General features: G+C 41.9%; 1 protein-coding gene across 7 annotated transcripts in view; it reads right to left on the reverse strand.

Moving 5' to 3' along the window:
- Nucleotides 1–25,904, reverse strand: part of mbnl3 (muscleblind-like splicing regulator 3) — a 59,661-nt gene that overhangs the window by 14,493 nt on the left and 19,264 nt on the right. For 4 of the 7 annotated variants that reach the window (XM_047157170.2, XM_047157174.2, XM_047157171.2 and 1 more), the window contains 9 exons: nucleotides 21,375–22,508; nucleotides 10,893–11,057; nucleotides 10,363–10,563; nucleotides 9,780–10,031; nucleotides 6,754–6,801; nucleotides 5,818–5,968; nucleotides 5,071–5,106; nucleotides 4,380–4,487; nucleotides 991–1,085 (listed from right to left, as the gene is read on the reverse strand). In XM_047157170.2, coding sequence (XP_047013126.1) covers nucleotides 991–1,085; nucleotides 4,380–4,487; nucleotides 5,071–5,106; nucleotides 5,818–5,968; nucleotides 6,754–6,801; nucleotides 9,780–10,031; nucleotides 10,363–10,563; nucleotides 10,893–11,057; nucleotides 21,375–21,548 — 1,230 coding nt within the window. In that variant the 5' untranslated portion in view covers nucleotides 21,549–22,508. Of the gene's footprint in view, nucleotides 1–990; nucleotides 1,086–4,379; nucleotides 4,488–5,070; nucleotides 5,107–5,817; nucleotides 5,969–6,753; nucleotides 6,802–9,779; nucleotides 10,032–10,362; nucleotides 10,564–10,892; nucleotides 11,058–21,374; nucleotides 22,509–22,620; nucleotides 22,910–25,904 lie in introns of those variants that run through there. The other 3 variants (XM_047157173.2, XM_047157175.2, XM_017474911.3) reach the window with 3 other exon arrangements.

A 25,904-nucleotide genomic window follows, 5' to 3' on the forward strand; every position in this document is an offset into this window, starting at 1 on the left:
TTCTGACTTGCACCTGTGGACGAAACACACAAAACTGATCACCACTAACCGCCCAAAATTGAACTATTATTTCCGTGTGTACGTTGCACAAACTGCGTTTTGGCTCATACGCCAGTTTCACACAAGGTGTTATGTACGTTAAGGTTTTTCAAGCAGCACGTCAAAACGGGTGTAAACAGCTTAGTACATCTGGCCCTGAGAGAATTAAACAACCACTATCAACATCCACTGTTTCAGTGATTAAACTCAAAAGCTAACTCAAACATCTGTTATAAAAAATAAATAAATAAATAAATAAATAATAATTTAAAAAAAAATATATATATATATAAAAAAAAGAGAAAGAGAAAGAATGAATATGGACATTATAATGTTTTAACTACACAGAAGATGCCATGTGCCAACACAGAGTGGAGACATTTGAAAAGGCAAGGTGAATACACACACAGAGACACGGTGACACAGGGCTACACAGAGGCTCCGCACCGGTCCACAGAGAGTTTAAATCCAGCTGGGTTTAACTAGCACAAACAGCTAGCTCAGGTGGGTTGCCTAGGGCCAGAGCTCCCATGTTAAACAGATCACAAATCTCAGAAAAACAGAAGCTCATTACAGTGCGAAAGTGACTCTGCTCTCATTTCGGTCATAGACTTTCTGTCTGGATCATCATTCATTTACACGTTCACTCATCTTCATTAACTGCTTCATCCTGGTCAGGCTCGCGTTGCATCCAGAGTCGATCTCAGGAACACTGAGCGCAAAGCGGGGATCCTGGATGAGATGCCAAACTACATTCACAAGTTATTCACTCCTAGGGGCAATTTAGACTTCAGGACGATCAATTCAAATTAAATCTCCATCACCAGTACAACATTTTCCTGACAACATGTTCTGTGAAACGTCTCGCTATAATGCTGGACGTGCTGTCTGTGGACCAGTGCTGGATGCCGTACAGCTGAAAAGAGAAGAGGCCAAAATGAAGGGGCAAACCTGATTGGAGGCAGCTGATTCGGCAAAAGGAACATTGGTGACTGGGGTCGTAGCCGACGAAACAGTGGAAGTGGTGGCACCGTGCATCATGGGAACTTTTTTCAGGCGAGTCAGACAAGAAACAAGGGAGAGGGGGGAGGTGGAGGGGAGGAGGAATGTTATGAGTACCATGACATTATATGCCAGAGGAAGAGGCGGAACAGTCATGGCAAGTAGCATTTATGTACTGCCAAGATGATTTTCACCCAAGAACATGCAAGTAAAACTTAAAAGGTAACACTTTATAACAGAGGATTCAGTGCATTTGTAAAGTAGCAATTCAATGAATAATGGACTTGATTTATTTACATGTGCAGCACATTTCCTAGGGGTTACTTTTAAATGTTTATGACTCCCATTAACATTAATAGACATAATATCAACAATAGCGATGATACTTAGGATGTTTTGGGGTTTTTAAAAATTTTTTTAGTTACTTTAGTCTTCTTCCAGAACATTTGACCAAATACACTTATTACTTCACATACTGCTAGTACTCACTGGAGATGTCAGTAAACGTGGCCATGAGCTGCCTACTTTCAAAGAAAATTTGACTGACCAACCACAGAATTAACTTGTTCCTTCAGTATTACCTGCTTAAATATTCTTTAATAACCACATTAAAGCCATATTGTCACCTCCGACAGTCAGTACGTTTACATGGACAACAATAATCCGATATTAACCCGACTAAGTCGATACTCTGATTAAGAAACTAGCATGTAAACGGCGATTATTGATGGCCTTAATCCGGCTAAAGTCATACTCGAAGTAAACACAAATCGAATTAAGACATGTGGAGTATTCCTGTTTTAGTCGCATTATTGAAGTGCATTACAGACATGCGCACAACTTAATCACACTATTAACGTCGTGGGAGAGTTTTCACCGCATTTTGTGACAGGACACGTACACACACGGCAGTGCTCAACCAGTTGATGGCAAACAAGAGAGCACGGCTGCGTCCGAAACCGCGTACTTACCTACTATATAGTAGGAGAAGCACGTATGTAGCTACTATATAGTAGCTAAGTACACGGTTTCGGACGCAGCCCACGGCTTCAAGCGGTCGTCTATTAGCACGTACAGCACCACGAATAATTAACTGCACTTGAAGCTTTCGTAAAACTAAAAAAGAAACTGTATACAGTACCATAACGAAGACTAATTTTATGTTGATACGTGAAATTCGGGAGGGAACGTCGGACGGCGTGGCATCTTATTCAGAAAAAGGTCAATAATTAGATTACTGCTGTCCATGTAAATGTCGTCATTGTTTTCTGATGCTTGTGGGAAGAAAACAGCACAAAAGATATCAGACACTGTCTGAGACATGGGTGGGGAGACTAAAGCGAAGGCTAAGGCTATTGATCAAGTGCTGATTTGATTTTTTGGTTCAAGCTTGCTGTTTTGAACTCGCAATACTTCTCATTCTGTCCTATTTAGTAGATTTTCTTCCTCAGTACTTTTTCCGTGAGACAAATGAACCGCCCCTTTAAAAGGTAAGTCTACAGCTTTATACTTTAAATTATGCACAGAATGTTTGGTTGCTATACTGTATATTGGTGGCAAAAAGATTTGGAGCATATGATTTGTAACCGATGCGAAAAACTAAAGATTTACATATGGTTTAATAAATCTCGCAACATGTGGTAGATTTGAACAATTTAAAAATGTCAGAGGCCACCAATCTTTTCCAATTATTATAATTGATCATTTATGGACATATTAGTATCTAGTTTTGTGATGTATTTAGAAATGGTAACGTCTAGAAATATTTATATTTATAAAATGAAGACGTTCCAATTTACTTCACTTTTTTTTTTTTTTTTTTTAACTATAACTGCTGTATAAATTCACTACAAATGATACAATATTCAATCTATTATATACTGTTTGTTAACTGTTGCTAGAAGAACTTCAAAAGTTATTATAAAGTGTTACCAACTTGAAAGAACTACATTCAATACTTATTGCACTGCAGCTGTGCACTTAAAGAAATGTCATCAAAATCATACAATCCAGTCAGACAGATATATCTGATAATTGTATTTTGATGGAGCTGGACCATGTGTTGAAAGAAAACAAAACTAAAACAAAACTAACAAAAACAGCAGAAAATGTAGCTTACACGTACATTGCATTCCAGCACAAGTCTAGCTTTGAGAATATGGCAAGTTCCTTCTTTGTTTTTATATATCTGCATATATACTTGATATTTGACCGCTAAAAAGACTTTAATAGCGAATGTGTATGAATGGTACACATAGAAAAAGTTTCCCCGAAACCTCCTCTCTTTATGAATGAAGAGTCATATATGGCAAAGAGCAAACTAATACAGCATGATACACGAACAGCAACAGCATCATACATGATACAGACACACAGTTCCCCTCGCATACACACACACACACACGGGCATGCTGATTAAACTCGATAGTTCACCCCAAAAAATTGAATTCTGTCATGAATTACCCACCCTCACGTCGTCCCAAACCCAACGATTCCGTATAGATCTCTGACGCGAGTTCACGAGAGAACCATGACGCATACGTGTTGTGTCACTTAGAACAATCTTCGTGACAAAGATGTCTGCTGATTGACAAAGAGAAGGACTTCTCAGACTTTTTGTCTGCTCTCGACAAAAAAAAACAAAAAATAAAACGTCCGCTCTCGTGTCGCATGCGTCGTGGTTCTCTCGTGAACGAGTGTCGGAGATCCATGCGGAAGTGAAGATGTTTTGTGAAGGAAAAAAAAAAAACTTCATTTGAGTAATTTCCACACAAAGCATTCGTATCGCTTCATAAAATTGGGATTAAACCACTGGAGTCACATGGATTACTTTTACAATGCCTTTATGAACTTTTTGGAGCTTGAAAGTTTTGGTTACATGGACTACAGATGGAGGAACAGAAATCTTCCAGGTTTCGATTAAAAACGTCTTCATTTGTGTTCTGAAGATGAACGAAAGTCTTATGGGTTTGGAACGACATGAGGGTGAGTAATTGATGACAGAATTTTTCATTTTTGGGTGAATTATCCTTTTAAGTCTTGTTTTGGCAGAGATAGTGGAGCTGTCGTTGCAAAACTATCTGAACATTAGGATTAGGCTGACTTCTGAGTGAATACTACTCTCACAACATAGGTGGAATTAAGTTTATGAGTGTGTAACCTACTGAATGTGTGAACTGGGACTGATTTGGATTTAGGGCATTGACCTAGACTTTAGCAAAGCATATGGTGACCAGGGGAAGTATCCTTATGATCAGTGTATGGGTGTGGTATGTGTGAGTGAGTGAGTGAGTGAGTGTGAGTGCGTTGAAGGGGGGGGCCCTGGGCTCTACCCTCACCGGTCTGTCCAGGCCCTGTTAGGTAGCGGCTGTGGGGGGGCCGGCAGCTGCTCCAATCCCGCCTCTCCCAGCGGCCCTCTGCCAGTGGGCCAGGCGGTTTGAAAAGCCCTACAAAGATTTAAAGGGGAGATGACGAAGAGGAGAGAAGGAGGAGCAGGAAGAAGAAAAGGGAGCACAAAGAAAACAAACAGGAACTGCTCTTAGTGGATCAGGAATAAGGCCCTAACTTTGGTCTAGCTAGCTTTGTGGCTCCATCACTTTCATACTTGAGCACACATACAGAAATGAACGAAAAGCTGCACAAAGAGCAAAAAAAAATAAACGAGTAAACAAAGAGAAAAAGCAAGCAGACAGGTGACAAATAAATGTGACAGACTTCACAGGCCTGGGACTCATGTCATTTGGCATTACATTTAATTTGGTAATCTAATCCTTAAAAAACAAACAAACATTTGAACAGTTAATAGAGGTTTTAAGGATGCCAACATATTCTCTTATTTAATTTCGACTCCAAATTCTGCAATTAGGCACTGGTACATGTTATTAGAGCTCAGGCAGGTTACTGGCACATTTTTGGATCTTGGAGATATAGGAGCTGTTTTTGGGTCTCTCTCTCTCTCTCGCCTGCCACCGAGTCTCAGCCCTGCTCTAAGAGAACCTGTGGAGCAGAGGTGACTCACGAGGGACCTACCGATGCCTCCGGATGGAGCCATGCAGAGCAGGGAACCTGGTGCACCATGCACAGAGAGCCCAGCGCAGGGGGGGTGGTGGTGGTGGGGATGGGGGTTGGGTGGTGGAGGAGTAAGAGACGAGACCAAACAACAAAGTTAGTGTGCGAGTAAAGGCTGTGTTGGTGATTACAAGCTATACAGACAACACAGATGCCACACATGACACAGGCACAAAAAAAGGAAAGAAAAAAAAAAGAAAAAAAGGAGTGGATTATTCTGAAATCAGTTAATACATTATGAAATAATTTAATAAATGGGGCCCTGAAAAAAACAAGATGTAGAGAGGACAGGAAACCCATAAATATTGAAATGGGGATTTTGTTTTTTCAAGTAAACTTAATAATACTTTTTATTTGAAAATCATTAGTACTTACCATCGGGTATACAGTATGAAGAATATTTAGCACACAGATGCATTGCAGCAGCTGCGCACAAGTAAATAATGCAGTGCGGCACTAGATCACTGGCAAAGCTCAGTGTGTGTGTTATGGGGGGGACCAGTTAGCACGACACGTGTGCAGAGTAGACTAGACCCAGAGACACAGAAGATGCATGAGCTCAATGGGAGAGAGAGAGAGAGGGCAAGCAGGGAAAGAACTGGGCCCAATATTACTTAATTCCGACTCCTTGCAGCTGGGCCGTGTTGTGTGAAACCACTGAACAGAGTGTGTATGCAGTGGACAGCGTAAATCCTATCCGAGCCTTACCTGTGGGGATAAAGGCCGGCTGCTGCAGTTGCATGCTGGCCAGAGCTTGCTGGTAGTGGAACATGCTGGGGTTGAAGATGGCCGCAGCGCCGTTACTCTTCTCCAGGGTTTGCCTCTTTGGTAGCTGCTGCATGCTGCCTGGAGGCAGGGCCTTAGGGAAGAAGACAGAAAGTGACAGAGGGAAAGAAAGAAGAATAGGGACAAGGAAGGAGCGAGAGATCAAACAAACAAACAAACAAACAAAAACACAAAAACAAACTAACGCCAGGTTATGATCAGATTATAAGAGCACAACAGTGAATAGTGAAATTTTTCGCTTAAACACTCTGCTCTTATTTGTTCCCTGGTACTGTACAAACAGGGCTATATTTAGCTCTAACCTACATGGCTACATATTGTAATTTGCATAAATGCAATCTGCATATTGAAGATATTACGCTGAAGAAAGCATAGCACTACAGCATGGCAAGCACATATCCAAAGCTTCTGCAATATACATGCAATATGATACTGATTCAAACCATTGCCCAGCCTTTGCTTCAGGTTATTACATTCACTAGAATTATATACTCAAAAAAACAACACTTATTTTGTTGGTTTTAGTATACCGGTCTTGTCCAGTGGAATAATTCTTTCTGCTCCAATTGTGAATTTACTGGGGGGGTGAAATAAAAGTCATAAATTTATCCTTTTATAATTAGGTGACTGTGCACCAGCAGACTGCGCTACAACAACATACATAATTAAATGGTGCAAGCCCAGTACTGCGTAAATAGGCTGAACTGTGTTTGTGTGATCACAGTGAATGATGAACATACTTTTGAAAAGGCATGCTTGAATGAGTTTAGTATTTGATGGTGAAAAAGATTACCAGGGAAAAAAAGAAAGAAAAAAAAAAAAAGAAAAAAAAGAAAAAAGGTGAGAGGTCAAAAGTACCAGGTCAGGGGTTGACTGCAGGTTGCGCTTCAGAGGACGCGCTGCAGGCTGTGGCCGGGTTAGCAGGCAGTGAGCGCATGATGACAGCAAACCAATCAATGAAGACAGACAGACAGACAGACAGACAGAGAGACGGACGCACAAACAAACACAGGGCACACAAGACTGTAACCGATGTAGGAATGGTGTCAGTTGAGATGGAATTTTAAAGCATAATGTGGAGGCAGAATGAAATAAATAAATAAATAAATAAATAAATAAATAGAGGATGTTAGGACAACACAGAGCACAAACATCAGTTTATCCATGAACGACTAACATGATAAGCAGAGGAAGAGAGAGAGCATCGCCTAAACAAAAGCAAAATGAGATGAGAACAAATGGCAACTGTGGCAAGCTGATCAGCAAGCTTGAGAGCTAGAAAAATGACACCACACTTCAATAAACCTGTTATTAAAAACAAAAACAAAAAAAAAAATATACCCTGCTAGAAGACTGAAAGCTTGCAAAATACCGGCTGTTGTGATCGTGAAAAGGCACAAGCGCTGCAGAGGCCACAGAACAAGCGCTTGTGTCATGCAAGGGAGAGCTCACTGCAGCAACACAGCTGTATGCAGAAGGCGGGCAGTTAGCTGGTGTCGCACAATTTCCTTTTCTCCGCTTTATCTGCTTATGCACTCGTTTCTCTTCTTGTTCCTGCACCTTCACTGCAGAGCTGGTGTTTGTAACTTATCATTGAGCTGAAAGTCTCCATACATCATTGAGAAGACAAAAGACCAGCTTCCAACACTCTTATGCACCCTCTTTCTCCCTGTCTCTCTCTTACACACATACATGAGGGATTCGGAATTATTGAACACACTCTCCATCTACATGTTTTTTTTTTAAACCGAGTTATAAACACACACACACACATTATCCTGTATTAATTATATTGTATTATTTAAAGATATTTAATTACTAGTGAATAATAGTTTGGGTTCTTAAGGCAAGTCTTTGAGAAGAAATGAGAAACTACAAACGTCCATCCATCCATTTTCTGTACCACTTATCCCACACAAGGTCACGGGGAGCCTGGATCCTGCACACGGTGGAGGACACCCTGGACGGCGTGCCGACCCATTGCAGGGCACAATCGCGCACATGCTTGCACACTACGGACACTTTGGAAATGCCAATCAGTCTACAACACACGTCTTTGGATTGGGGAGGAAACTTAAGTACCCAGAGGAAACCCCTGAAGCACGGGGAGAACATGTCAACTTCGTGCAAGCCATCGCACCCTCAAACTACACACAATTAGAGCTTAAAATTGAGCTCCCGAATATGCAGACTGTACTACCCATGATCCTCAGCCTGTGACCTTGTACCATGATCATCAGTCACAAGACCAAAAAAACCCCCCAAAAAACCCACAAAACATGTCATTTGCCCGTTGCCAATCACCTGACCTTTAGGGTGTTTCCAAAACCCTAACTAATACCGATTCATTGATCCTACCGCCAACATCCAGTGACCAATTCTTAAAATTTGTTCAGAGGAATCAAATACAGAAGAGGCTTCTAGTGCGAGGGTACACAGGTGCTTCCTATGCAGAAGATTTTTCTTTAGTTTTTTGTAGTGCGTGATGTAAGCCTACACTATGAAAGCGCCATCTCTCCCCAAAAACTAATTACAATAGATTATACAATAGTAAGAATGACAAATACAAAACTAATCATCTTAATTAAATAAACAATGGGTACAAATCAAATCCTTGCAAAAAAACCCCCAAAAAGGTCAATGAATGCGTTGCGATGTAACGTTTTAATTAAGGATGATTTAGTGTGTAATCACTGTTCTGTATAGGCAGATCGGTTATACAGTGAATTCACTGTCGCTTTAAAGAGACACTTTGGTGAACGACAACGTCTCGTTTGTTAAATATGTTTGCTCTCGATTCCTGTACTGGTTTCCTTTCCATGCATCCTTCACTTCCTCAGAGACAGGAGCGGTTTTAATAACACCCATGAAATCTGCACCCGTGTACGGGCTTGCTCTGCACTGAGGTACCTGATCGTGTCCGTTGCAGTTGAAAAATTTGCCCTGAACCCTAATGAATTATCTGGTGAACTTCATATCTCGCCTACATCAGAGTAAAAAGCACACAGCATGAGAGCACTGACCTCGGCAGCAGGATACAGCTGCGCACGGTTTCTCTTTCTGATATTTTCTCAACTGACATATACCTGAATACTCATTTTATTATTTGAATATCAGCAACTCTGATGGTTAACTGGGTATTCAAATATCTGTGCAGAGCCCTGCTAAGTATTAAGTATCCAGAGAATCAGAACATTTTAGACAAAAACTCTTCATCAACTGTGCAAGCATAGTGCTTTTGTGAAACTGTAAATGATACGGAAACTTTCAAACCATGTGCTATGATGCAGTTGTATTGTCTACAGACGGGTGACAAATTAAAGGAAGGGGGGAAATTTTTTTTTTTTTAAAAATCAGTGGCTCCTGTTGTGCTGTCAGGGACATTTTGCAGGTATGGTTTGGGTCCTGTTGTCCCTTTAGAGCAAATCAAACAAAGTTATACTGACTGACTGCCTTTATTTTATTGTTGTCTGATTGATTGAGTTTTCTCTAGCAGAATGACAGTGTGCCTGGCCACAGTGCACGAGGACTAAGTGAATGGTTTTATGAGTGTAAATTGTATGCTGTGTACTTCAGAGTCACCAGATCTCAACCCAATTTAACACCTATGGAAGATTTTGGACCAACATGTTATACAGGATCATCAAAATACTAGTTGAGGTGGATCGGCCTTTTCCTCACTCCAGTACAGTTCCAGACACCTTGTTAAATCTATGATACACAAGACATACCGTTCTGGTGGCTTGTGGTCGCCGAACACCTTTATAAAACTCTTTATTCTACTTTTTACTTTCACTTACTACCCACATGGATATGTTTTTATGTGGTGTATTTGATGTTTCGGTAAGGCTGCGGTACTCTAGGTGCCACTGTCTTCATCTCACCATGGCTGCTGCTGCTGTAGCAGCTGCACTCTGGTTGGCCTGCTGCTGCTGCGCTGCTTTAATCCTGGCCTGCAGGTGTGCCGGCGGGTGGAAGTACTTGCACTTGTCGCGCGAGCAGCGGCCCTTGACGTAGTCCATGCACACGATGACCGAGTTCTCGCTGCCGTCCACCATGCCCGCCTCTACTGGGTGAGCGTAGCGGCACTCGTTCTCACCCCGTGTGCAGTTGCCCCGCTGGAACTCACGACACACCTGGAAAGGAAACGCAAGAATGATCAAGAACCCAGAACAGTATGGATGCATGTTTAAGATCTGGTTTAGTTCGGTTTAGTTATTAAGAACTGAAAAGGGAAATTCTCAGCAGCTGACAGCAGCGAGCCCATCTTAATTCTTAACACACACACTTTAATACTTGCACTGCTGCTTCTGCTGTGCGTTTGTTGTTTAATGACATCCTCTTTGAAAAGGCAAAGTAAAAAACAGACAGCATGATACCCTGAAATCTGTGATATTGGATTGGATCTTAAATAACCCACTAGAAGTGAAACAAAAATAAGCCCTGGAAATAAAGTAGCCACCATACCTCAAGCTTGTCTGTGCGAACATGCTTCTGAGTGGAGTTGCCGTTGCCCATGGTGATGCCCGTGGGGCTCCCCGGGACCAGCACGGGGGTGCTGGGCAGCAGCTCGGGCATGAGGCCAATGCCAGGGCTCATATGACCCATGTATGGATTTAATGCCATACTCTGACTGGTGGCCAACGAGGGTGATACTGGGAACGTGGTCTAACATAAAAGGAACAGACCAAAAGGAGAGAGGAAAAGATGGAGATATGAAGTTCACTAGTTTCAATAAAGGAGTAATTTATTCTACGGAACTGGGCTTATCTACTTCGCAGGGCTTTTACAGTTCAGTTCATTAGCTCATTTAGAATGCCTGCTGTCGCCTTGACTTACTAATTACAAGGCTGTAGAAAATTACACTGATTAACCTTCAATCACTGTTTAAAAAAAAAACATGCTTAATAAACCTATTCATGTTGGAAAAAAAAAAACAAGAAGTGGTTTAGTGGTTGAACAATTGAACAACACTAGGAATGAAAAGGTGGGCTCACTATGGGCTGTAGCTGGGCTCCAGGCAGCATGAACTGCACCTGCTGAGCCAACATGGCAGCCGCCGCCTTCTGCTGGATCAGGTTGTTCCGGCCATTGATTTCTAGCTGCGTCTTCAGGTGCGGAGGCGGATGCAGGTACTTACAGTTATCACGTGTGCAGCGGCCCTAAGAGCGAGTGAGAAAGAGAGACAGTTGAGTGGCGTTGGATGATAAAATGCATCGACTTTTAGATTAAAAAGAGCCGATGCTAGGTAACCGAGAGATAAGAATACTGTGATTCAGAGAATACAATGAAATAGTGGGTCCTTACAAGTGTGAGAGGCACCAACATAAGACGACGTGGAAAGAAAGCATGAAACGATTGAAATGAGACTCAGGAGTGCTGGAGCCGTTGATAAGATAATGTTGGACTGATGATCGTCGTTATTACGTTTCCGAGTGAGCACTGGTATTTTAGATTTGTTACAATTAAGCATGAACATGGACAATAATCATAGCGTACATAGGCAAAGGTTCAGCAGGTGTCCTTTAAAACACATTATGTCCTTAATGCTATTTGTCTCATGTTTAATTAACTCGAAATGGTCCACAAGCAAGTTCCTTAAAACAGGAACATCGTCATATGAGCAATCTTTAAAATACTAATGCCAAACAAATACTGATAGAGAGTCATATTCAGAGTGGAGTTGTGTGTGTAGTGAAGAATTATTACCAATTTGAGCACATTCAGGGATACTGGGACATTCAGACATACTATTAGAAATGATTAATATTAGTAGTAGTATCATTAGTTATTGGCATTAGTAATTAGTAGTAGTTATTAGTATTATTTTACTATTATTAGTGTTCAGACCTACTATTACTGTTTAAAATCTTCTAATTGGTATGACATCATTTTGGTCTGAAAGGTATTTTTATTGTCTCTTGCGTTCATGCTGTATTATAAGTGACAGCGAAAAAGTTCATAACATAGTAATTATAGTCATTATTATTCACCAATCCTTTTCAGTAACCTCTCTAGACTAGCCAGGGTCGCGTAACACTGGGCGTGAGGCAGCAACGCACTCTGCATGACAGTCCATTGCATGGCACCATGTTCACACACATTCACACACTTAAGCACACCTAGGGGCAATTTAGTGTAGCCAATCCACCTACCAGCATGTTTTGGGGAGGTGGGTAGAAACCTGGTGAACCCAGAGGAACCCCACTCAGAGTGATGACAAGCATAGAAATAAGGATTGAACCGAGGGCATCTGAGCTGTGAGGTAGTAATGTTGCCTGATGTGGCACCATGTCTACCATGGAGATTTCATGCTAACTCACATCTAGATTGAAGTAATGTGTCAGTCTCATAATGACACAGGTGTGAATCGCATACCATGTTGAAATAAATTTCCCACTATTCAGGAAACTGATGAAGGCCCTCAGAGGCGTGTGGAGGCTTAGTGGTTAAGGTTCTGAGAAGGAGTTCAACTTCCAAGATTTCCAGACAGCCACTATTGGGCCCCTGAGCTGTTCAGCAGTATGCTTGCAATATAAAATCACCTCTCAGTTCAGTCATAAGTCACTCTGGTCTGTTAGAACACTGGTTCTCAATATGGGGTCCATGAAGCATAGCCAGGGGTCAGTGTTTTTTTACTTTGTAACAGCAATGAAAATCACAACCCTCCATTATCAAACGTATTATACTTATTATTGAGTTCTTATTATAGGTCATTGAACTTCATTTTTGATATAATACGCTTAAAAGTTAAAATACTAAATGATGCGCATACTCAAGTTCCTGTTAAAAAAAATTTGACACTATTTGATTCTATAGTATACAGTTATAGAAGAGAAATTATTTATAACCGGACTATTCGGTGTCACCCAGAAGAGTATGGGTTCCCTTATGAGTCTGGTTTCTCTGGAGGTTGTCGTCTCAGGGAGAACTGTATTCATGTTTTATCGCATTATCGCCGTGCGTTACAGACATGTACACACCATAAATCACACTATTAATGTTGTGTGGGAGATTTTATCGCATTTCGCGACAGGACACGTACACACACGGCAGTGCTCAACCGTTTTACGGCAAACAAGAGAGCACGGCTGCGTCCAAAACCGCATACTTTCCTACAGTATAGAAGGTCAAACAGATGTTTTTCGGCTACTATATAGTAGGTAAGTACGCGATTTCCGACGCAGCCCACGGCTTCAAGCGGTCGTCTATTTGCACGTACAGCACGACAAATAATTAACTGCGCTTGAAGTTTCCGTAAAATTAAAAATGAAACACCCAAAACTGTATACGGTACCATAACGAAGACCAACTGTATGTCGATACGTGAAATTCTGGAGGGAACGTCGGACGGCGTGGCGTGGGGACGTAATGACGTGTACTGTTAATCCAGCTGTGTTCTCTAACACGTAATACAGGAACATGAAAGGAGTATTCTAAAAGCGACTCGTGTAAACACCTTAATCACAATATTGTCTTACTCAGAATAAGGTCAATAATTAGATTACTGCTGTCCATGTAAACCTAGTCAATGTTAAAATAAAACTGAATTGAATTGGATTATAAAAGAGCTGGCAACTGGAATTACATGGGTTTAATCCAAACTTCAAGAACCTGAAAACAAGTCACCTTTAAATTATTTGAACTTTAACCTCATGTGTTGTTTCAGGAATAAAAACCTCTACTGGCTCTCGTAAATAGCAAAAGTGTTATTGTACACAATTAACTAAAAGAGACTGATATTTGGATTAGACTAATAATAGCTGGATTATCTACGCACCATCACATTTTTCAGCGTTTTTTTTTTTTTCTTGGCCTAGTATTTCATGCATTAATATTATAATATAATTATTAGTATTATATGACTATTTATTGTTATGCATACGTATTCATTAAAAAGAATTTGATCGTAAACATTCAGATGCTGTGCACGTTTTAAGGAGTGTTGTATCTGGTGCCGACGTGGAAAACTACAGACTACTAGTGAATACCCCATATACACGCATTTGTTATCTGCAACATAAAATCCGCCACATTCTACCTGTCTTTAGTTCCTGTTTATTTGGCTATGTCTAGGTTATGAAATATTTATAGACACATTGTGGAACCACATGTTAGTTTTTCACAGCCAACCTTCCCCATATGGAGCCTTCCCCTTGCATGACTGTTAGAGTAATTCACTTCCCATGCCTTCAGCTTTTATGATAGTGGGGAACCTTGTACGCTGCAAGCAGGGAGTATTAGCCGAGGGTGAAATTCAGTCAACTTACTGTAACTTCATTACCCCTGTGGAATAAATTGCACTCTGTTCACACTCTACAGAAGCAGCACAAACTTCTTTGTTCACTCTCCCTCACACACACACATTCTCAACAAGCTTCTGTGCAGGGTTTCTTATGATCACCAGGCGAACCTAGAAAACTTCTGGCACCGTCATCATCACCGGCTATAGCTTATTCACCACTAAAGCACAAATCACACAGTCTGCATCTAGATGCTGCTATGGTGCAAAATGTTTGCCAAGCATCTTTAAAGCTTGTTCAGAATGAGTTCCTCTTCCTCTGTCCAGACTCAACCCTGGCCATAACAGCGCAAGTGTACGAACTAGAACAACAGTGTGGAGTTGGCTTTGCTCTGAACGTTGATGAGCTGCTGGCAACTGAGGTGATTGACGGGGAAAGCGAGGAAGATGAGTTAACTCCCATCCACCCACATACACGCACACCCATCGTTCACACAACAAATAAATACTGCAGTGTCTGTCAGACCACAGTCCCAAAAGTCACACCTCTCTCATTAAACCGTTATTTTTTACTTATTGTACAATGGATAACACTCAGTAACTGGGGATAGTGCCACCCACCAAGAGAGTTTGCCATCTCCTGAATGCTAACTGGTTGCCATAGCCATCCATTATAATCACTTATTTTACCCTATACCCTGAACACCCTTCTACACAATCTCTGTTGGTTCTACCCCTCTTCCTGAGGTCTTATTGGCTGTCACAATTTTGAGTGGTGGTGTGCATGCTGTATTTCTTTCATTTCTTCTTGGGTTGTGACTCCCCGACTGGTTGTACTTTTGATTTTGTATTCTGGTTATCACTCGATTAGTCTTGAGCTTGGGATCTCACAAACTGACTAATCATTGCATGAAAAAACAAAAAACAAAAACTGAACCTCTACAACATGGATTCAGGAGTTATCTGCGAGGTACCAAGGTCCCAACAAACTACTCACCACCACCAGATCCAGGCCGATGCCGAGTTTGGATCGTCTGCTAACATGACTTGTTTACCCTGGTGATTTCATGCCAGCTCATGCATCCAGATATCATCAGTCGAATAAGGACACTGGTGTCAATCACATACAGAGTTGAAAAATGGTCTCACTATACAGGAAACTGATGAAGTCCATCAAAAGACTGGTATTGGTTCGGGGGTGAGTAGAGGCTTGGGAGGTACGGCTGCTGCAAAGGTTGGATCATCTGTTGCCTGACTATTGTAGTAGACCATTATAATGGAAATTCCCAAACATATAAGGGGTTTTCTAATGCAGCGTACCACCTTACAGAACAATTATTTACAATTATTCCAATTATTTTGGTCAAACGGAAGACTGGGCTACCACCATGTGGATAAAAGACATAATAATAATAATAATAATCCTCCAAAAGTAGCCGTAATCTAATTGCATTGGAATAGCTGCTCACAATTCCACTGAAGGCCTAAGCTGCAACAGCCACGTAGTCCGCACGGTCGCAACACCTTGCTCCAAGCACCGTGCAAAGGTACGAGCAGACACGAGCAGCCCTGATCACACTCAGAACACCACTAATCCCCCTGCCAATGATGCAAGCAGCAATCAATCCGACACCGAACTCGCACCTGGGGGAATGCCTGGGGAATTCGCCACTCAAAACAACGTCGGGAGCTCCATCACAACCGGCAACCGGCGGACAAACTCAACCAGTGACCAAAACACCTAAGAGACAGTAAAACATAACTTGAAACACAAACACAAGACAAAATGGAAAAACTGAAGAAAAAAAGAAAAAAAAAAGAAAGAAAGAGTCTAAGTGGCACAACAGAGAAGATCTTTGGGTGACTGCAGAGAGCAGTGAGTTTTGATGCGCTGTGATGTAGCATGAGCAACAGTTCAAGAAGGTTTGGTGGCTAGCTTCACGTGTCTTGGAGGAAGCACATGCTACCATTCACCCTCCCTGGTTTATGTAATAGGAAAAATCTACCTAGTGGGTGGGAATTGGCAGAAGACCAAACTGGAAAGAAAATGTGGGAAAACATTTTAAAAAGCAAGAAACAGAACAAAAATGCATACTGTTCGGAAATAACTCCGCACAGGTCTGAAGTTGCCTCCGCTTTCATGGCTCTCAAGACTGAAGCGACAATAATGGGTGCACATTTCTGGTAGAGCTTACGGACCCTGAATTAAGTGTATATGAAGACCATACATCTCTGTGCTTCCATTCACAGATGTTAACTGTTTATGAACACAATTATGGTGTAAGTAACGGTTCAAGCAGTTTTTAAAGAAGAGCCGCCCTGGCTTCAGAAGGCTCATCAGCACTCATGGAGCGCTGGAATCTGTAGTATGTTAAAAGGTTTAAGTGCTTGAATTCCCACCAGTCTAGGGGGATGCCACTTTTTCCGTACATTAATTCGCAGTAACTTGTTCCACACATACCTTTGGTGAAACACTTTTTAGTACAAAGCCAAGTGCGTTTTGGTATAAAATGATACTATGCGTCACTGATAATGCCAACAAGCCTTAGAAGCAGAGTTCAGGTGCCGACGCTATGGCACCTGCTTTGTTCCAGACAGTTGCAGTGGGTGCACCCCTTCATCAACATGTTCAACATGTTACTTTGCTGGTTAAAACAGTTGCATTTTTGGCCAAATTTCTTAGAAATTTTGAACATTTGCCAATTCCTCGTAGACTCTGGTCCAATTCCAATACAGAAATCATAACAAACCTTCCAGCCTCAAAGCAACCTAACTAAAGTTACTGCCATCCAGTTCCTGCCTCTTAAGTTCTTCTAAGGCCATAAATCAGGACGAACAATGATGTTTCATGTGCATATTTAGTTAAGAGTTTGCGTCTGGACATAGCAAAGAAGTTAGCTATTGAACTAAAAAAAAAAAAAAAAAAAAAAGCTAAGCAGCAAATCATGTGACTTCTAACATTAGCCCGAGTCCTCAGGCAGGAGAAATTCAGAGTAAGATGTAATTTTGGTATTGTATTTTATTATTTCCCATTTAGTCATCTTGTAAACACATTTGAGTAGTATTTCACAGGCAGCTAATGAAGGTACTACTTCACTGGCAGTGCGGAGCAGCAGTGCGGAGAAGCCTCAGAATACGATATGAATGCAAATGTGTAGACAAGAAGGTGAAATCTGTTGATAAGGTATATGCCTTTCAAAACCTTGCCACGGGATGCGTGAATGATGTGAGCACTGGAAGTGCGAGTGTTCGAAATCAAACCAACTTTAATGCAGTCATTACACCAGCAGCACAAAAGACATCGAGACACTTGTCTTATAAATAAGAATTATGGCCAAAGTCGCTTGTACAAAATAAAAGCTGTATATCACACCTGTATCTAAACGCTGCTTGTTCCTGCAATAGACTGCAGCTTTGTGGGAGCACAGCTAGCAAGAGATTTGTTTTGACCCAACTTGGGTAAGCACAGACATTTTAAATAGGGTAAATACTTTATTTTTCAAATTTGGCCAACTTGCTAAAGTCTAGTCGACTTCTGGGATGCTGTGAATTATTAAGAAATTGGGTTATATCTGAAATTTGCCTGCTTTAATTGTGAGAAAATCCTGGACACTGATTTTGATTGGTTATTTATTTATTTATTTATTTAAATAAAGATGGCACATTATATTGTCTAATAAAATGGGCCAGTTTTAACATTTCTAAACTTTCAAATGTTTTTAATACAATAGTTAAATATACACCGATTAGTCATAACATTACAACCACCTGCCTAGCTGTGTAGGTCCCCCTTGTGCCGCCAAAACAACAGTGACCCATCGAGACATGGACACCACAAGACCCCTGTAGGTGTGTGGGGTGTCTGGCACTAAGACGGTAGCAGCAGATCCTTTAAGTCCTGTAAGTTGCGACGTGGGGCCTCCATGGATCGGACTTGTTTTTTCAGCACATCCCACAGATGCTCGATCAGATTGAGATCTGGAGAATTTGTTTGGAGGCCAAGTCAAAACTTGAACACTTTGTCATGTTCCTCAAAGCGTTCCTGTACTGTTTTTGCAGTGTGGCAGGGCTCATTATCCTGCTGAAAGAGGTCACTGCCATTAGGGAATACCGTTGCCATGGAAAGGGTGTACTTGGTCTGCAATAATGTTTAGATGGGTGGTACGTGTCAAAGTGACATCCACATGAATGCCAGGACCCAAGGTTTCCCAGCAGAACATTGCCCAGAGCATCACACTGCCTCCACCGGCTTGCCTTCTTCCCATAGCGCATCCTGGTGCCATCTCTTCCCCAGGGAAGCAACGTACACGCACTCGGCCGTCTACTTGATGAGTATGAAAATAAAAAAAAAAGTGATTCATCAGACCAGCCCTCCTTCTTCCATTGCTCAATGGTCAAGTTCTGATGCTCATGTGCCCATTGTAGGTACATTCAGTGGTGGACAGGGGTCAGCATGGGCACTCTGACCAGTCTGCGGCTACACAGTCCCATACGCAAGCCACCGCAATGTGTGTTCCGACACCTTTCTATCGTAGCCAGCGTTAATTTCATCAGCAATTAGTGCTACAGTAGCTCTTCTGTGGGATCGGACCAGACAGGCTAGCCTTCATTCCCCACCCGCATCAATGAGCCTTGGGCACCCGTGACCCCGTCGTCGGTTCCTTCCTTGGATCACGTTTGGTGGGTACCAACCTCTGCATATCGGGAACACCCCTCAAGACCTGCCGTTTTGGAGATGTTCTAACCTAGCGTGTTAGCTATCGCAATTTGGACCTTGTCAATATCGACCAGATCCTTACTTGCCCATTTTTCCTGCTTCCAACACATCAACTGACTGTTCACTTGCTACATAATATATTCTACCCCTTGACAGGTGCCACTGTATCGAGATAATCAATGTTATTGCCTTCATCTGTCAGTGGTTATAATGTTATGGCTGATCAGCATATAGCTGCAGCGCACAACATGTTAGCTTTACTTAACTCTACTGTCTCTGAGATTTTGCACATCAACTGAATCGGTTCTATTCATAGAAGCACAACAAACAAGCACAATTTTCTACTGCCTATAGTCACAGCAATGTTTGCAACAGAAGTAAAGAGAGCATGTTCTGGGAATATTTAGCAATAAGCAGACAGTCCCACAAGAGCAGAACTCCCCAAAACACAGAGGAGAAAGCAGCTGAAAGCAAAGATCAGCAACAGTGCTAATCTGCATTATTAATGGCCAAACTGCATGGCTACACTACCAGAAATCTGTCATCCAGCAACAAAATAAATATGTAAGAGGGGGACAAAAAAACAAAACAAACAAAAAACCATTATACACCATATGTGGTGGATTTGTATAACGAGTGCTGTGTTTTCCTCCTCATACAGATATAGACGGAGAGAGGAATAAAAAGCTGCAAGTCAAATCGTGGATTCAGTGGGTCAGGGATCTCCTCCATGTAGCCATGGTAACGCACCCAGCAACCGGGAGGAAGTTTTGCCTCATCCGGTCTCCTCACCACTCATTGGTGGAGACATAGAGACGGCGTCGATGAGAACCCAAGAACTTGTGGCTTGCATTATTAGAGAACTGAGAGAATATTAGAGAATGTTAATATGAACGCATCATCTTTTTGCACAGTTGCACGAGTCCTTTGCACCAGAATGGTTTCTACAAACATCTCTTCAAATATTTTCCACTCTTTTGGATTCACGCGAGAAAGGGGAAATTTGTTAGCAGAACACGGGCATTAATAAAAGCAGCACAGAGAAGAATTATACAGAATGCATAATTTATGTGTTCCTAGACCAATGTGCTGGCAGGCAGGCCAGTCAGAACTAATGGATAAAGAAGCGTCTCCGGCAGAAGACACGAGTTAGGAGTAAGGACACTGTGGTAGCCATTAAGAGACGTCGATAAATTAGCAGAGAGGAGGAGGAGAACGAGAAAAGGGGGTGGTATGGGGGGGATGGGCTCTTGTCCACAGAGAAATGAATGAGTACTATTAATAAGAAGAGTGCTGTATAATTAAAACCTGAACTGCCATTGCAGACAGTGCTGCATAATTTCAGAGCTAATTAAGGCAAGAGGGTACCTTCTTCTCTCCCTCTCTTAGCACTGTGACCCTGACTACTTTTGAAAAATAATCCCATTTGTAATCCAGGCGGCGCGGCGCGGCCCAGACCATCGGCGAATTAACAGCCGACGTGCTGCTTTGGTAGAGGATTAGGGTGTGCTGAGCTGCGGCCAACGCTAGCTCTCAGCCCGGCTCCTGAGGAGGGTTTATATAAAATCCACCGCTGCAACTTTCGAGCCTGCTGACTGTGCTGCATCAGCACCTGGTCATGCTGAACATATACTTGGAGGAGATATGTAAGGTGCTTGAAGGACAAGGTTAAATGCTATTCTGCTATATAAACGTCCTGATGTTTGCGATGTTACTCTTCAGTCTTCCCAAAAATCTCTCACAACGCAAAGTTGACACTGAACCAAGATTCTTACCATTTTAACATTAACAATCCTATATAATCCAACATGCATATGCATATATATATATATATATATATATATATATATATATATATATATATATATATATATATATATATATATATATATATAAGTAATAAGATAGTAGTCAATCACATAACAATGAGAAGAAGAAAAAAACGACCACGGTTAAAAAAAAAAAAACAAAAAACCTGACTTGTCATTTTGACCATAGACCCCCCTCAAAATTCTTTGTGCACGATACCTGAATTTCGAAAAACATTCCAAGTATTTGATGGAAAGTCCGAAGGGAAGTTCTAGTACTTTCTTTGGGATTGTATTTCCATAAAAACACTGTGGACTGCATTCAAAATATGGTATAAAATTCTGGTTATATTACCCTTCCTGATTTGCAGTACATCTTTGCTTTACAGTTACTCTGCATCGAGCATGCTTCGACTAAAGTGCTTAAGCGTGTGAATTTTTTTGTGGATGTCGTTGACCCAGCCTGCTCTATCCTTTTAAGGCTGACACGGACACGTACTGATTTTCAGGGCATCAGCAGAAGAGTGATCGCGACTCAGCAAAAAGAGCCTGGAGGTGTTAGTATAAGAATATACCAGTGTGTATTTGTGTGTGTTAAGTCATATTTACATATCTAATTATATATATTTGTGTTACACATTCATTCTGTACCAGACTTAACTTGTAAAAGTGTGTTTAAAAGTGGGAAAGTGTGTGTCTGTGTCAGGGTTACCTTGAGGGAGTCGAAGCAGGCAATGACACGGCCGTTCTCCACATGGCAGGTGCGAGAGGGGTGAGCAAACTTGCACTCGGTGTCAGAACGTGAGCACGAGCCTCTCTGGAACTCGCGACACACCTCTAGCATCAGCCACTTGGTGTCCCGGCCTACAGCAACGTTGACGGCCATAATGAGTGGGTGGTTAGGGTCGAGTTAAAGGTCGTCTGGGGGTTAAGAAGGTCAAAAGTGCACGTAGCGGGACAAAAAAAAAAAAAAAGAAAAGAAAAATCACTGTGCCACAGCACAAAAAACACTCAGTCTCTGGTAAAAGGAATGGGACATGCTCTAATGTTCAGACAGAATGGCAAAAAAAAAAAAAAAAAAAAAAAAATAGAAAAAAACTGTTAACAGAAACAACAGTGAAGAATCTATGACTCTGTGTGTTCCATAGGAGTTGGATAGCAGAGCAAAGAGCAGGCGTGTCCAGGAGAAGGATGCTGAGGCAGAGCAGGTCACTCAGGCATGCTGCAATGGCTTCTTGGCCGCTTCACTCAGACTGAGGCACTAAAAGTGCAGACAGACACGCTCTTCTGGGCTGCAGTGGCTGTCCCGTCTCATAAAACCACACTTTTCTCTAAATAAAACAATTTTATCCACTTTTCCCACCCTCAGGCTCCTACAGGCCACCGTCCCGCTGCTGCAACATTAATGTTTTGTAAAGATGCTCACATTTCCAGAGAACAGAAGATGAAGAAAAGGCTCGGGCACAAAAGAAGAAACGAATCGACTGTCCTTGGATCAACGGAATGATATTGCGTGCGAGGTGGGGGGGCGGGGGGCGGGGGTGGGGGGAGGCTTGGGATCGAGGAACAGCAAACGGGCCGAAGGACTGTTTGCTTCGCAGAGTGAAACACAGCCCGAGTCAAGGCCAAGCGCAATCACAGATACACTTACACAGTCAGGGCTGCAGGGAACAGCAGTGTGGGGAAAAGCATGCGCCGGCACGAGGCTGCTGCAGCATCCAGCACATCCAGGCACTTTGAGGTGATGTGCGTCCGCTGTCTTCTACTTGAGTCGCATTCTTGTCCCTCCTGTCTCTCCTGTGTCTTTTCTTCTCATTGTAGCCCTCCGCGGTCTCCTTTAGTTCCTCTGAAGCATATCAAAAAAAATAACTATTAATTAAAAGGGGGGGGGGATTACACAAGAGTAATGACAAGCCAAAATATTTGACTCAAGATGTTAAAACAACCACTGTGCCAACCTTTGTAAGATATGATCGGCTGAATGAACTGCCAGATAAAGAAAACTGTAGAAATGAAATTAAGCCAATGCATAGATGCTCAAGTATTTACACTGCAAACCTGCGAGTCTGGGATACAGAGAGGACAAGCAGAGCAAGAGCGAGAGAGAGAGCAAAGGGAATGAAAGTGCATGGCAGAGAGTGTACGAGCGAGAGGCAGCGAGAGAGGGAAAGGGAGGCAGAGGAGGCGTGCGGTCTGGAGGCAGGCAGCAATGCACAGGAAAGGGCAGGCTGTGTCTTGATTAAGAGATAGAGGGAGGGAAAGAGGGAGGGGAAAAGGAGGCGGGGGGAAATAAAGCGCGAGAGAGCGCCGTCACTTTGCGATCAGCAGAGTGCGTGCAAGAACAACAAGTTGGCGTCAGATATGACAGGGCTAGTGCGTATTTCTTGAAAAAGCACTAACAGAACACAGAGTTCGGAATTTGTGCATGGGAAAAAAAAAAAAAAAAAACACAGGTGGTGAAAGACAAGAGGAAGGGAAAGCCTGGCTCTCGCGACGGCAGCTGCTCGAAGCTCAGTGATGTGACAGCCAATCGGCGATCGCGTTGCAAACAGGCTGAGTGGGCAGCAGCCAATGAGGAGCAGAGTTACGCATTGAGTCACTGCATGTGCTCTTGGGCTGGACTGTAAAAAAGAATGAAGCACGTCTGCCTCTTCCTATCAACCCCCTCCCCCCCCCTCCCCCCCCCTCCCCCCGCCGCCTTCCCACAAGCTTTATGAGGAGAGTTTCTCTATTGGGGTATTGGCTAGATGTGCTATCAGCACACAGCCCGAGTCTCTTACGCATATATACGTGTACGCAGAAAGGATGGCTAAGTTTCTCCGTATTATTCATCTTGAAGATATTCAAGGAATGAGACAATTATGGTTAAAGTGATAGAGAGAGACGCGTTCTAATCAAAAACCAATCATGGGAGGAACAGTGGGAGTGAGTTTGTGTACGCATGTCTGTGTCATGGGTGGGTCAAAAGCTGACATGCCGTCTGCAGAGGAGAAGAATCGGTGACGTAATACAGATGAAGGTGGGCGATACTGAGAAAAACTGACAAGCTTAGAGTAAATCTGTGTCTGTTACTGCTACTGGGGATCTAAACGTTTGTAAACAGACTCTACACACTGTATATGATGACTGGTCAATGATCGTTATTTAAACTACAATTATGACATGAATTGTCTTTACTGTTGATATCAAGCCACTCTTACAAAATTACAATAATTACCATGGGAACACACAATATTAAGGTTCCCTTAATTAGCATTAAGTTAGCTACCATTAACAAGCTGGAAGCTTTATTGACACCTTCATAAAACTGTAAATAAATGTTAAAGTGAGGCAACACTGATGTTTGTATGAATGTAACCTTAACCTGCATGCGTTTTTATTGCATCTAGGACTAAAAATAAGTCCACATCACATAAATGAGCAAAAATGTCATTACAACTTGTTTATAAATGAACTCTGGTCTCCATGTGTAAATATACACACTTGCTTTTCCCACTCTGTTCAGAATTTCACCAACTAACAACTGTTAACGAAAACAAAGAGTAAAATAATGAGACGTGTTTATAGATCTTATGAAGAACAAGTATTTCTCAAAGTTGAACATATAAGCGAATGTACTTCTTCAGACTCAAAACTGTAACTGATTTAGATAGATAGATAGATAGATAGATAGATAGATAGATAGATAGAGGAGTTGCAATCAAAATGATTCGACCCCCATTGCAAATCAGGTTTATTGCCAAAATGTTCAGACTCTCAGCTGTTTGAATGAACAAATCAAACAAAAGAAATTGAAATAGCTCAACACAACAAGTGGTTTTCCCAAATTCAACTGAAAACGCAACTTTTCAACTACAGACAGACAGACAGACAGATCAGTCCCTCCAGGATTTCGCGGTTTTACGATCGCACAAAATCAAGCAAGCTCCGCAATATTTGGTGGAACTTGCGCTTTTTCAGAATGAACGCGGATTTGGGCCACGGCGCATCATGTGACGTCATCGCAACACGCGTTCGGCCAAAGCCTTCCTCGATTCACGTGTGTCGTACGAGTACCACTAAAAAGTCTCATGAAATCCTGTATGGACTGACTGACAGATGGATGGATAGATAGATAGACAGGTAGATGGATAGATAGACAGACATAGATAGATAGATGGATAGACAGACATAGCTAGATAGATGGATAGACAGACATAGCTAGATAGACAGATGGATAGACAGTTATAGATAGATGGACAGATAGATGGATAGACAGACAGACATAGATAGATAGATTGATAGACAGACATAGATAGATAGATGGATAGACAGACATAGCTAGATAGACAGATGGATAGACAGTTATAGATAGATGGATAGATAGATGGATAGACAGACAGACAGATGGATGGATAGATAGACAGACAGACAGACATAGCTAGATAGACAGATGGATAGACAGTTATAGATAGATGGACAGATAGATGGATAGACAGGTAGATGGATGGACAGATAGATAGAAAGGTAGATGGATAGACAGATAAACACAGACAGATAAATGGATAGACTTGTAGACAGATAGATAGATAGACAGGTAGATGATAGACAGGTAGCGAGACAGATAGACATAACTACATAGACAGACAGACAGAACTACATAGACAGACAGACAGAGACGGATAGACAGATAGATGGATAGACGGATAGATGGATAGACGGATAGATGGATAGACAGATAGATGGATAGACAGATAGATGGATAGACAGATAGATGGATAGACGGATGGATGGATAGACGGATGGATGGATAGACAGACAGGTAGGTAGATAGATAGATGGGAATAAAATAGTTAAATAAAGCTAATAATAAAATAAATACTGAGTCTTGAAAAAGGTTGTTGCTAACAAGTGGCTAAATGGGACTACAGAGACTGTCGGGGACATTAAACGTCATCACGCCGAACAGGAAACTCATCTACTACAGTACAGCCTCGTTGTGTTTATACTCACGCTCTTGCAAACTATTCCAACTTGTAGATTTATCATTTTATACTAATTGTAGTGGTTTTTCAAATTGTAGTGCTATAAAGCTTCGTGGTGGTGACGTTAAAGTCATGTGACTCTGGTGTAGTTCGTTTATAGCCTACCTTTAGCTTTTTATTTCTGGCGATTGTATTCAGGCTTCAAAATTCATAACAGCTGTGTTCATCTGTGAAGATTACCTTAATGAACAAAACGTGCGTGATTCATAAACGTTTGC

Source organism: Ictalurus punctatus, chromosome 8, assembly GCF_001660625.3.
Source record: "Ictalurus punctatus breed USDA103 chromosome 8, Coco_2.0, whole genome shotgun sequence".
Classification (NCBI taxonomy): domain Eukaryota; kingdom Metazoa; phylum Chordata; class Actinopteri; order Siluriformes; family Ictaluridae; genus Ictalurus; species Ictalurus punctatus.